Below are 13181 nucleotides of genomic sequence, written 5' to 3'. Positions count from 1 at the left end.
ATTGGCTGCTTTGGAAATAGCTGACCCCGGTCAGGGCGGTTTTACTTCTCGCAGTGCCTGAACCACAGGAAACAGCACAGCATCAGAGACCCAGTCGGTTCCAACTAAGAGAGTGTCCCTTGATGTGGAGACTGTGGAGGTTGTGAAGTCCAGCAAACAGACTACCTCACCGCATGTCCACGGTTGTCCCCTGTGGACATGCGGTGCTTGACTTAAGGTTGTTGGGTAATGCATTAGAAAGAGAGCGAGGGTGGAGAGAGAGAGAAAATAAAGAGAGAGACTGTTGGGGTGTACTGTAAGACACTCCATAAGAATTGAATGTTTGAGCCAGGTTTTTCCAAATGCATGTTTTAATCAGTCTTTTGGAAGGACTCGACGACCAGTGAGAGCTCCAGAGAAATAAAAAAACCTTGCACAGTGAATGGACTCTTTCTAAACACGTTTGTTTTACTGCATGTCTATGAACTTACAGGTTTAGATGGAATTGAAAATAATTGAAACACTTCACTATAAAACTGCCCAGGAACATAATATTAACTATATAGAAAAAAACAACTTCAGATCTTTCAAAATGTGTTTAACCACATCATCAAATCAACTTAAATTAAAATGCATTAGAATATTAGCATCACTGCCTCATGGTCATCATTAGAATATTAGCATCACTGTTCCATGGTCATCATTAGAATATTAGCATCACTGTTCCATGGTCATCATTAGAATATTAGCATCACTGTTCCATGGTCATCATTAGAATATTAGCATCACTGTTCCATGGTCATCATTAGAATATTAGCATCACTGTTCCATGGTCATCATTAGAATATTAGCATCACTGTTCCATGGTCATCATTAGAATATTAGCATCACTGTTCCATGGTCATCATTAGAATATTAGCATCACTGTTCCATGGTCATCACTGTGTTGTTTACTAGCTCTACAAAAACATAAATTCTCTTTTCCTTTTCAACACATTGTATTTCACAAGTTTCCCTTAGGTACAGACCGAGGATCAGCTTCTCCTCTCCCAATCTTAAGCTTAACCAGGGTAGAACTGCCGCTTTCAAGCAGCGGGACTGTAACCCGGAAGCTTATAAGAAATCCCTCTATGCCCTCCGACGAACCATCCAACCGGGAACACAGGGCTAAGACCATCCAACCGGCAACACAGGGCTAAGATCGAATCATACTACACCGGCTCCGACGCTCGTCAGAAGTGGCAGGGATTGCAAACTATTACAGACTACAAAGGGAAGCACAGCTGAGAGCTGCCCAGTGACATGAGCCTACCAGATGAGCTAAATAACTTCAATGCTCGCTTCGAGGCAAGTAACACTGAAACATGCATGAGAGCATCAGCTGTTTCCGGACGACTGTGTGATCATGCTCTCCACAGCCGATGTGAGTAAGACCTTTAAACATGTCTTACAATCACAAGGCCGCAGGCCCAGACGGATTACCAGGACGTGTACACCGAGCATGCGCTGACCAACTGGCAAGTGTCTTCCCTGACATTTTCAACCTCTCCCTGTCTGAGTCTGTAATACCAACATGTTTCAAGGAGACCACCATAGTCCCTGTGCCCAAGAACACTAAGGTAACCTGCCTAAATGACTACCGACCCGTAGCACTCATGTCTGTAGCCATGAAATGCTTTGAAAGGCTGGTCATGGCTCACATCAACACCATTATCCCAGAAACCCTAGACCCACTCCAATTTGCATACCACACCAACAGATCCACAGATGATGCAATCTCTATTGACCTCCACACTGCCCTTTCCCAACTGGACAAAAGGAACACCTACGTGAGAATGCTATTCATTGACTTCAGTTCAGCGTTCAACACCATAGTGACCTCAAAGCTCAAAACTAAGCTAAGGACCCTTGGACTAAACACTGCCCTCTGCAACTGGATCCTCGACTTCCTGATGGGCCGCCCCCAGGCGGTAAGGGTAGGTAACAACACATCCACCACGCTGATCCTCAACACGGGGGTCCCTCAGGGGTGCGTGCTCAGTCCCCTCCTGTACTCCCTTTTCACTCATGACTGCATGGCCAGGCGCGACTCCAACACCATCATTAAGTTTGCTGATGACAACAGTGGTAGGCCTGATCACCAACAACGATGAGACAGCCTATAGGGAGGAGGTCAGCGATCTGACCATGTGGTGCTAGGACAACAACCTCTTCCTCAACGTGATCAAGATGAAGGAGATGATTGTGGACAACAGGAAAAGGAGGACAGAGCACGCCCCCATTCTCATCGACGGGGCTGTAGTGGAGCAGGTTGAGAGATTCTAGTTCCTTGGCATCCACATCACCAACAAACTATCATGGTCCAAGCACACCAAGACAGTCGTGAAGACGGCATGACAAAAGCTATTCCCCTCAGGAGACTGAAAAGATTTGGCATAGGTCATCAGATCCTCAAAAGGTTTTACAGCTGCACCATCGAGAGCATCCTGACGGGTTGCATCACTGTCTGGTATGGCAACTGCTCGGCCTCCAACCGCAAGGCACTACAGAGGGTAGTGCGTACGGCCCAGTACATCACTGGGGCCAAGCTTCCTGCCATCCAGGACCTCTATACCAGGCGGTGTCAGAGGAAGGCCCTAAAAATTGTCAAAGGTTCCAGCCTCCCTAGTCATAGACTGCTCTCTCTGCTACCACACGGCAAGCGGTACCGGAGCACCAAGTCTATGTCCAAGAGGCTTCTAAACAGCCTCTACACCCAAGCCATAAGACTCCTGAACAGCTAATCAAATGGCTAACCAGACTATTTGCATTGCCCCCCTTTCTATGCTACTGCTACTCTCTGTTATTATCTATGCGCAGTCACTTTAATAACTCTACCTACATCCTAAACTGACCCAAGATCAGCGACTTGGGGAAACTTTACCATATAAAACGTGGTGGAGACATACCTCACACTGTACAAAAGGAAGTAGTGTTGGAGTGTTTCTTTAGATCACCAGATGTGTTTTCAAAGGGAGTGGCTAGCCTTTCAGTCTCTACTCCCTCCCTCCCTTCCCTCCCTCCCTCCCTCCCTCCATCCCTCCCTACTTCCCTTCCTCTCTTCCCCATCCCTCTCCTAATCTCCTCTCCTCTCCTCCCTCCATCCCTCAACTCCCTCCTATCACTAGAGAGGATCCCAGCCTGTCCTATCATTACACACAGAACTAGAATTGGACGCCACCGATGTCTCAAGTCCCCAGTGTACCCTTCCTGTTGACAAAGCACTTAACGGTTAGAAAAATGTTTAATAGCTGTTGTCAGAACACTCAAAAGGAAACCGCAAGAGCGAAGTGTTCAAACACTTTACAAGCGACTGACAAATGACTGTGTTTATGGGCTTTCAAATTTCCCTGCAGAGTCGACAGAGAACAAAACATGCTAGACAGTGCAGAATGTTTTAGCACTGGCTGAAGACTGTATGGGGCAGCCAAACTCAACTGGCAGACGGTGGTCCGGATCCAGACCCAGTGAAGGGTCAATACGGACCGAACAGCATTTACAGTAGTTATATACAAGTCAATCAATATATTTTTTTAACAGCTTTCAAGAATTACCCGGGCGCCACGGCCTCTCTAACTCGGCAACCTCTCTTCCTCTCACTCTCAAAGCAACCCCCACCTCTACTAGCGCCCCGTCTAATCCAATCGCGTGGTTAAATGCAAGAGCCAATGTCTTACCCAATCACATCAATGCAAATATCCTCCACAACACCTCAGAACAAGCAGGCAGAAAGAAACAGAAATATTTCACTGAGGTTCAACTGTTAATATCACAGATAGAAGGAGCTTAGTTACCAGTATCTTAGTTAATATGGCTTGTTCAAAAAAATGTAGGTTGATGGCGAGTGGACGGAAAATGCATTCTCCTCACAACCAGAACAAAACAAATGTGCCTGATATGCAGCGAGTCCGTAGCCCTCGTGAAAAGTGGCAATGTTAAGCGTCATTACACCATGCATAGTAATATAGATCAGTCTTATCCTCTGAACACGGAGGTGAGAAAAAACAAGATTAAACAACTCAAATCCCAATATGAGACAAAAAGTCCATTTCAATTCCCTGAAAGCCCAACAACGTGCAACGGAGCTTTCACTGAGAATAGCTTGGGTTTAGGGAAAACACTGACGCTGAGATGGTAAAAGAACGCATGTGTGAAGTTGCTGACACCTTGTTTGCAGGTAAACAATAAAGATTACCGGTACCCCCTGTATATAGCCTTGTTATTGTTATGTTATTGTGTTACTTTGATTTTTTACTTCAGTTTATTTGGTAAATATTTCATTAACTCTTCTTGAACTGCACTGTTGGTTAAGGGCTTGTAAGTAACCATTTAACGGGAAGGTCTACACTTGTTGTATTCGGCATGACAAATAAAGTTTGATTTGATTCCACAGCAATGAGGAGAAATGAAATATTAGCTGAAGATTTGACTTCACAACTTGATGAGGTCATTCAGAATGCACCAAGCATTTCATTAGCTGTGGATGATTCAACAGATAACACTGATAATGGCCTGCTTCTGTTGTTTGTCAGGTTTTATTATGAAACAAAGACGGAATTCTGGGATGAGCTGTTGGGCTTAACAAATGTAGAAGCAGACACACAGGGAGAGGATGTCAAAGGGATGCTGACCAGGGGGAGCGATCTGAAGTCAGTGGTCTCCATCACCACAGATGGAGCTCCAGCCATAACAGGAAGAGGAGGGGACTGGTTACAGTTTGAAAGAGGACCACCCTGTCCTGACATCAAATCATCCATCAATCTGTCCTGTGTGCCAGTCTGGGATAAGAGTATTCTGAGGTCATGACAACGAGGATGAAGCTGATCAAGAACACCGCCTGCTACGAGGCTTTCTGACAGAGGCTAATGCCAGCATTGATGACTTACAATGTCAGATGGCTCAGTGAAGGCAGGGTTTTGGAATGCTTCTGGGCCATTCAGGAGGAAATCAAAGCTTTCTTATCAGAGCAAAAGAGTGACAGGGCAACTCAGTTTTCTGATGACGAAAAGAGGAAACAGTAGCATTTTTGACAGACATGACATCCCACCTCAACAACTGAATGTTAAGCTGCAGGGACAGGACAACACAGTGTGACAGACATGACATCACACCTCAACAACTGAATGTTAAGCTGCAGGACAACACAGTGTGTGATATGATAGCAGCAGTCTGGGCTTTCCAGAAGAAATTGGAGCTTTTCAAGAAGGATCTTCAGGGAGAACTTGTCCACTTCCCCAATCTTCTGGTGCCAACGCAGGGAGACAAAGATGTTCCCTACCATGTCGATTTCATCCAGAAGCTGATGGAGAACCTCAAAGCTAGCTTTGATGACTTTTTTATATTTTTATTTAACCTTTATTTAACTCAGCAAGTCAGTTAAGAACAAATTCTCATTTAAAATGACGGCCTACCAAAAGGCAAAAGGCCTCCTGCGGGGACGGAGGCCTGGGATTTCACTGTTGGAAGAGAATTGCTTGCTGGTCATCCAGAACCATCTTAGTCACAAAAAGTTGTCAGAGGAAGCTAAACAGATCTTCAGACGGGTAGATGTTGTCAGAGGAAGCTAAACAGATCTTCAGACAGATCTTCATCACTGCAAATGGAGTTGATTGAGCTGCAAGAAAATGTGGCTTTGTGACCCTGTCTTACTTTCTGGGGAAAGATGGAAAGATGGTGCCTGCAGCTGATGTCCCTGTTCTCAAGAAACTACAACTAGACATCCTGACCATGTTTGGCTCCACATACAGCTGTGAATCAGCCTTCTCCACAATGAACTTTATTCAAAACAAATATCGCTCCAGGCTCACCAATGGACACCTGCACCAGTGTCTCAAGAGTTGCTCTCACACCATTTATGCCAAAGTTCAAAACATTTTCAAGAAACAGAAAGTGTAATTTCTCTCAGTGATGCAAGGTCCACAGTGACTTATACATGCATATTGCATGACCAACAGTGACTTATACATGAATATTGCATGACCCACAGTGACTTATACATTAATATGGCATGGCCCACAGTGACTTATACATTAATATTGCATGACCCACAGTGACTTATACATTAATATTGCATGGCCCACAGTGACTTATTCATTAATATTGCATGGCCCACAGTGACTTATCCATTAATATTACATGGCCCACAGTGACTTATACATTAATATTGCATGGCCCACAGTGACTTATACATTAATATTGCATGACCCACAGTGACTTATACATTAATATTGCATGGCCCACAGTGACTTATACATTAATATTGCATGGCCCACAGTGACTTATCCATTAATATTACATGGCCCACAGTGACTTATACATTAATATGGCATGGCCCACAGTGACTTATACATTAATATTGCATGGCCCACAGTGACTTTCTGTGCTTTCAGATTTTGTTTTTTAACTCTCCTTTGTTCTCCAGAAAACATGCACTTCATTTAATTGAGATATTATTTAATAAGTCAAGGTCCATGTACAAAGGTTTCATTTGTCTCATTTACAGTTTTTGACAATCGCTAGGACCCATTTCTCAATACTTAGATCACTTTTTCAACACTCTTCACACAGTGAGCACAACAGCAGTCTATGTGGGCTAAACTGTGGGTCATTTGTCATTGCTTTGGCACAAAATGCATTCAATGACTACATCTTACAAATTTCATTAATTATTTTCTCACTCAGACACTACCACCACCAAAACTCTATGTTCCTACAGGCCAATTTGAACATGTTTACATATTCTTTTCAAAACTGTTAAACTGAAGTTCAAAACCTAACATAACACAAAATTGAATAAGACAGCAATGTGCTACATTTCTACAGCAATACCGAATTGAAATATATTCCAAATCTAAAAAATTAAATACTATCAAAACAATTAGACCAACCACAGCTGATTCCCATTGTAGCTGAACACCTACCCAGGTGTTAGTCTTTCAATTACATTACCATCTATACAAAAGGGGACAGTTTAGGAATAATGCTGTACTGTAATGTAAACATGGACCCAGACAGAGATAGAGAAGTGGCTGACAGAGGAAGAAGAGAGGGAAGGAGAGGGAGAGGAGTACGTACGCGTGGTGGAAGAAGACTGGCTGGGAGAGGGAGAGGGAGAGGAGTACGTATGCGTGGTGGAAGAAGACTGGCTGGGAGAGGGAGAGGGAGAGGAGTACGTATGCGTGGTGGAAGAAGACTGGCTGGGAGAGGGAGAGGGAGAGGAGTACGTATGCGTGGTGGAAGAAGACTGGCTGGGAGAGGGAGAGGGAGAGGAGTACGTACGCGTGGTGGAAGAAGACTGGCTGGGAGAGGGAGAGGGAGAGGAGTACGTATGCGTGGTGGAAGAAGACTGGCTGGGAGAGGGAGAGGGAGAGGAGTACGTACGCGTGGTGGAAGAAGACTGGCTGGGAGAGGGAGAGGGAGAGGAGTACGTATGCGTGGTGGAAGAAGACTGGCTGGGAGAGGGAGAGGGAGAGGAGTACGTACGCGTGGTGGAAGAAGACTGGCTGGGAGAGGGAGAGGGAGAGGAGTACGTACGCGTGGTGGAAGAAGACTGGCTGGGAGAGGGAGAGGGAGAGGAGTACGTACGCGTGGTGGAAGAAGACTGGCTGGGAGAGGGAGAGGGAGAGGAGTACGTATGCGTGGTGGAAGAAGACTGGCTGGGAGAGGGAGAGGGAGAGGAGTACGTACGCGTGGTGGAAGAAGACTGGCTGGGAGAGGGAGAGGGAGAGGAGTACGTACGCGTGGTGGAAGAAGACTGGCTGGGAGAGGGAGAGGGAGAGGAGTACGTATGCGTGGTGGAAGAAGACTGGCTGGGAGAGGGAGAGGGAGAGGAGTACGTATGCGTGGTGGAAGAAGACTGGCTGGGAGAGGGAGAGGGAGAGGGAGAGGAGTACGTACGCGTGGTGGAAGAAGACTGGCTGGGAGAGGGAGAGGAGTACGTATGCGTGGTGGAAGAAGACTGAGAGGAAGATCAAGAGCTGTAGTCTCAGATGAGATTAGCACTACTATAATTGATCATGTAATAAATCATGGTCTATCAATGAGAGAGGCTGGTCTGAGAGTGCAGCCAAATCTGCAACGCTCAACAGTGGCATCTATTGTGAGAAATGTCCGGCAAAACAACAGGTAAGATGTGCATTCTGCAAGGGCATCTGACTGAACTGCACATTACAGAAGTAAATTGAACAAAGCCTTCAAACCCACTTGTGTGTAATTGTTTTTGTATTTCTGCTTATGACCCAACAGTTACCTCCCACAGGCAGGAGAGGTAGGATTTTCACTGCTATGCAGGAAACTGCAATCGTTGATATAGTCATCAGAAATAATGGCATAAAACTCACAGAGATTCAGGACAGAGTGTTAGCAGACAACATTACATTTGGAAATATTCACAATGTAGGCATAACAACTATTTCTAGAGTTCTGAAACAACATCAAGTCAGAATGAAGCAGTTGTACACTGTCCCCTTTGAGAGGAACTCTGAACGAGTCAAGCAACTCAATATGTCCAGGAAAGATGGCTATAAAATACAGAACTGGTTTTGACCAAAACCAAACAGAGCAGAGGCACACAATGGATGTTTTTAGGTATAATGTTAACTACCGTAATAGCCTAACTCTTATGTTGCCTTGTGGATTTATTTTAGAGAGTCATGGAGATTGAAGCCAGGCAAACACCCCACATATTCATCTTTGTGGATGAGGCTGGTTTCAACTTGGTCAAAACACGGTGGTGAGGAAGGAATGTGATTGGGAAAAGAGCCACAGTGGATGTCCCGGGCCAGAGAGGTGCCAACATCACAATGTGTGCAGCAGTATCCTCTGATGGATTTCTGTTACACAAACCGCTAATTGGGCCATACAACACCGAGCGTCTCATTTCATTCCTGGATGACCTCTATGGAAGGGTTGTGCCAGGTGAGGAAAGGGTTGCAGTGAGGCCAAATCGGCCAACGTTTGTAATTGTATGGGACAATGTGGCATTTCACCACTCCCGTGCAGTCACAGAGTGGTTTGCAGCCCATCCCAGGATGGTGTCACTTTTCCTCCCACCTTACTCTCCATTACTCAACCCCATAGAGGAATTATTTTCCTCATAGAGGTGGAAGGTTTATGACCACCATCCACATGATCAAATGTCCCTCCTGGACGCAATGAACGCTGGATACCTGGACATATCTGCAGAAGATTGCCAGGGATGGACCAGGCCTGCCAAAAGATTATTTCCTAGGTGTATTGCCCAAGAAGACATAAGATGTAATGTGGATGAGAACCTGTGGCCAAATGCAGAAAACAGGATTAGATGTGATGTAGATGAGAACCTGTGGCCAAATGCAGGAAACAGGGTTGACTAGCTTTGCTTCTGCTTTATCTCCATCGGTAGATGGTGTGTATACAAAGTATTGTATTTTGGAATCACTCAATGCCAAAAAATGACATAAAACATATCGAAGCATTATGCATCATGTCTGATTCATTCCTGTAACATATACTGCAGTGAATTCTAAACAGTAGAGAGGTGTCATTCCTGTAACATATACTGCAGTGAATTCTAAACAGTAGAGAGGTGTCATTCCTGTAACATATACTGCAGTGAATTCTAAACAGTAGAGAGGTGTCATTCCTGTAACATATACTGCAGTGAATTCTAAACAGTAGAGAGGTGTCATTCCTGTAACATATACTGCAGTGAATTCTAAACAGTAGAGAGGTGTCATTCCTGTAACATATACTGCAGTGAATTCTAAACAGTAGAGGTGTCATTCCTGTAACATATACTGCAGTGAATTCTAAACAGTAGAGAGGTGTCATTCCTGTAACATATACTGCAATGAATTCTAAACAGTAGAGAGGTGCTTCTTGTTTTGTAAAGAAATTTTACAAAAGAAAACATTGTGTAATTCTACCTGTCGTTAGTGTTTTTTAGGTCATTGTTTTATGAGTGATAAAGTGTGCTTGTTGGGTGACACCTTTGCTAGTGTTATGGAAGAATGAGTTGATTTGAGACATGTATGAAGTGTTTTGGTAGTTTTAGTGCATTTTGGATGTGAAATTAACTGCTGTGCCAAGGTGAAAGTTGGTTAGGATAACTGTGTGAAGAGTTTTGAAAAAGTTACCTAAGTATTGAAAAATGGGTCCTAGCGATTGTAAAAAACTGTAATGTATTTACCAGTATTCTTGAAAACATTTTATATAACAACATGGTTTGTTACTATGCTGAACCACAGCGCCGATAAATGACAATATCCATCCGGACCTTTGCCACCTAGGACATTTGTGTCACTGGACCGTTTCAGATAGTAGTTGGGTACCCTGCTATAGGGAATACAAGTTCACATCATTAGACAGATCATATCAACTTGTACGGTTGTCTATAAAAGGGGCTCCCAAACTTTTTTCATCCAGGCCCCCCTTCCAGCATTAGGGAATATCCCACTCCCCCCCTGCACACCCCTATTTCTATGGGTACAAGCACCGTTCATGAAACAAACTTTCCACAACCGTCTTGTTGGCGAAGAGAGAATTTTGCAGGTTTAAAGTTTATTTCCTGCAATTCAACATATCTTGCATCATCAGTTCCTCTTGTCATGTCAGTCATTGTATACCTTAGAGATCTATTTATAACTTGTCAGAAATGTCCAGATCAACTAGCCCATGTCAGCTAATGTTTTTTAGCTAGGTACTCAAATTAGAATTTCAAGAATGTATAGAAGAATGTATAGAATTTCACGAAAATTAGCTTTAAAACTGCTAAATGTTCTCTGCACCGCATAACAAAATGTGTGTGTGTGTGTGTGTGTGTGTGTGTGTGTGTGTGTGTGTGTGTGTGTGTGTGTCTTACCCAGAAAGCTGTGTGAGGGCTTGTCCTCCACAACTTTGATTCTCCTAGCACCAATGGGGATGACAGCAGCCTCGATGTAACCTATAGAAACATACAAGAGAGTGAAGTGGGTGGAGCCACACCCAGACCCACACCTGGGGTGAGGAGAGGACGAGAGGTGAGAGGGGATGAGAGGAGGTTTGAAGAGGTGAGGGGAAGGGGTAGTATAGACAGGGTTGGGCTGGGCTGGGCTGGTTCTTTATCCAAGCTGTTCATTTTGAAAGGGTTGAAATAATTTTTCTGTGTGAAAGGCAAGGAGGAAGACAATGAAGGAATTAGAAAGAGAGAGGGTCTACATCCCAAATGACACCCTGTTCCCTACACATGGGCCCTGTTCAAAAGTAGTGCACTAGACTCTGGTCACTATGAAGGGAATAGGGTACCGTTTGGGACAAAGCTAGGGTAGTAACGGTCATAGTAGCAGTGATCTAACTCAATACCGGTGGACAGAAAGAGGTAGAGCCTCTCTCTCTCTACCTTCTGTCTCTGTGTGCTGGAGCATCACACGGAGCCTGGGTTTGAAAGGAAGGATTCAACCAGAGACAGATAGTTAGGTTGTGACCCAGATGTCACCATATTCCCTATATAGTGTGATATTTGAGACTAGAGCTCAATGAGCCCTGCTCAAAAGTATTGCACTATGTTGGGAATACGGTGGCATTTGTGATGCACACATTGAGATGTACGGCTCTGAATTCAACGGGTGTCATAAAAGAGACCAGGAAGTATATGTGAGCAAAAAGATCCAATCATTTTGAGGATCCCACTGCATATACACTACTTCCGCTTTATGACATCACTTTTGAATCATTCATTCGATTCTAGCACAGAGATCCTATGAAATATTCTATGGATTCCAGCCTCAACCCGACTGGGAGAGAAATCTCTGATTAGACCCTTGCCAGCCCTTCCCTCCTCACAGACATGCATGCATCCAAGCACCCACTAGTGTTTGGGCAGTAGTGATGATACAAAGCAGCTCGTTGGTTCCCAGGCCCTCGGGCGACTGACTGTGGTCGCACTGTTACTTCTGAGGCTTACACACAAATGTGTCAAAGAAGGAAACAAAAAACAGAGTGGAGAGAGATATGAAAGACCCACAGTGAGAGAGAGAGAGAGAGAGAGAGAGAGAGAGAGAGAGAGAGAGAGAGAGAGAGAGAGAGAGAGAGAGAGAGAGAGAGAGAGAGAGAGAGAGAGAGAGAGAGAGAGTGGGAGGGAGGGAGGGAGAGAGAGAGAGAGAGCGAGAGAGAGAGAGAGAGAGAGAGAGAGAGAGAGAGAGAGAGTGGGAGGGAGGGAGGGAGAAGAGGAAGAAGAGAGAGAAAGAGATACATCAGCGAATGAGAGAGAGAGAGAGAGAGAGAACAAAAGAGGGATATATAAAGAGGGGAGAAGAGGTTCTTCCATAATGTAGATAATTGCAATAGGAGGAACCTCCAACAAAATGGCACAGGTTGGGGTTTTGACCCCTGTATAATGGGACTGTTAAGCTCTGTGGAGTCAAGAGAGACCAGGTGTGGAGTCAAGAGAGACCAGGTGTGGAGTCAAGAGAGACCAGGTGTGCATCCTAAATGGCACCCTATTCCCTATCTAGTGCACTACTTTTGACCAAGGCACTACATAGGGAATAGGGTGTTGTTTGAGACGCAGGACCTTCTCTCTACAATAGATCCCAAAGCACAGTATCTATACAGCCGTTTCTGAGAAAATAAAATAGCTTATTCTTCCAAACTTTCACCATATATGCCATCAGTGGATGGAAGTCTTTATCGTCCTAAAATCTTTATTGTCCCAGTTGTTTTTGTTTAGTTTTTTAGTGTTACCAGACTGAGTTTGATTTATTCCTGTATCTCAAGGGGCCACATCCTAACCTGAGATCCACACGTAACAAACTTGACATCAATGCATGATTGACACCAAACTCAAGTGTTTCACACACGTCTTACATTAGAATCAAGTCCCCTCGGCCTAGTTGAGCTGCTTTGTTCTTCTTTACTGCCCCCCCACTATGTACAGACTCCCTGTGTGTACTCACCGTAGTGCCGCCCTACAGGGCTGGATCTGCAATTACCACAACCATGCTATTATCTCTTTACACAGCACACAGGAACAAGTCACGAGTAAGAAGTGTCCCTAGCCTTGACACTGATCTAAGGTCAGTTTAGCTTTCTCCCCCTCTAATGGTTAAGGTTAGGATTGGGGGGAGTCTAAACTGATCCTAGATCTGTGCCTATCGGCAATTTATACCAAGAGCACCCATTCACATAGTCAAACACCCAGAAACGCT

At 44.6% G+C, this 13181-nt stretch overlaps 1 protein-coding gene across 1 annotated transcript in view; it reads right to left on the bottom strand.

Moving 5' to 3' along the window:
• Positions 1–13181, bottom strand: part of LOC115167459 (A disintegrin and metalloproteinase with thrombospondin motifs 17-like) — a 115050-nt gene that overhangs the window by 39485 nt on the left and 62384 nt on the right. Inside the window, exon 11 of the mRNA XM_029721884.1 lies at positions 10859–10939. Within this exon, the coding sequence (XP_029577744.1) occupies positions 10859–10939 (81 nt within the window). The remainder of the gene's footprint in view (positions 1–10858; positions 10940–13181) is intronic.

This window comes from Salmo trutta, chromosome 29 (assembly GCF_901001165.1).
Source record: "Salmo trutta chromosome 29, fSalTru1.1, whole genome shotgun sequence".
NCBI classification, from domain to species: domain Eukaryota; kingdom Metazoa; phylum Chordata; class Actinopteri; order Salmoniformes; family Salmonidae; genus Salmo; species Salmo trutta.
This window is presented reverse-complemented; position numbering and strand designations above follow the sequence as displayed.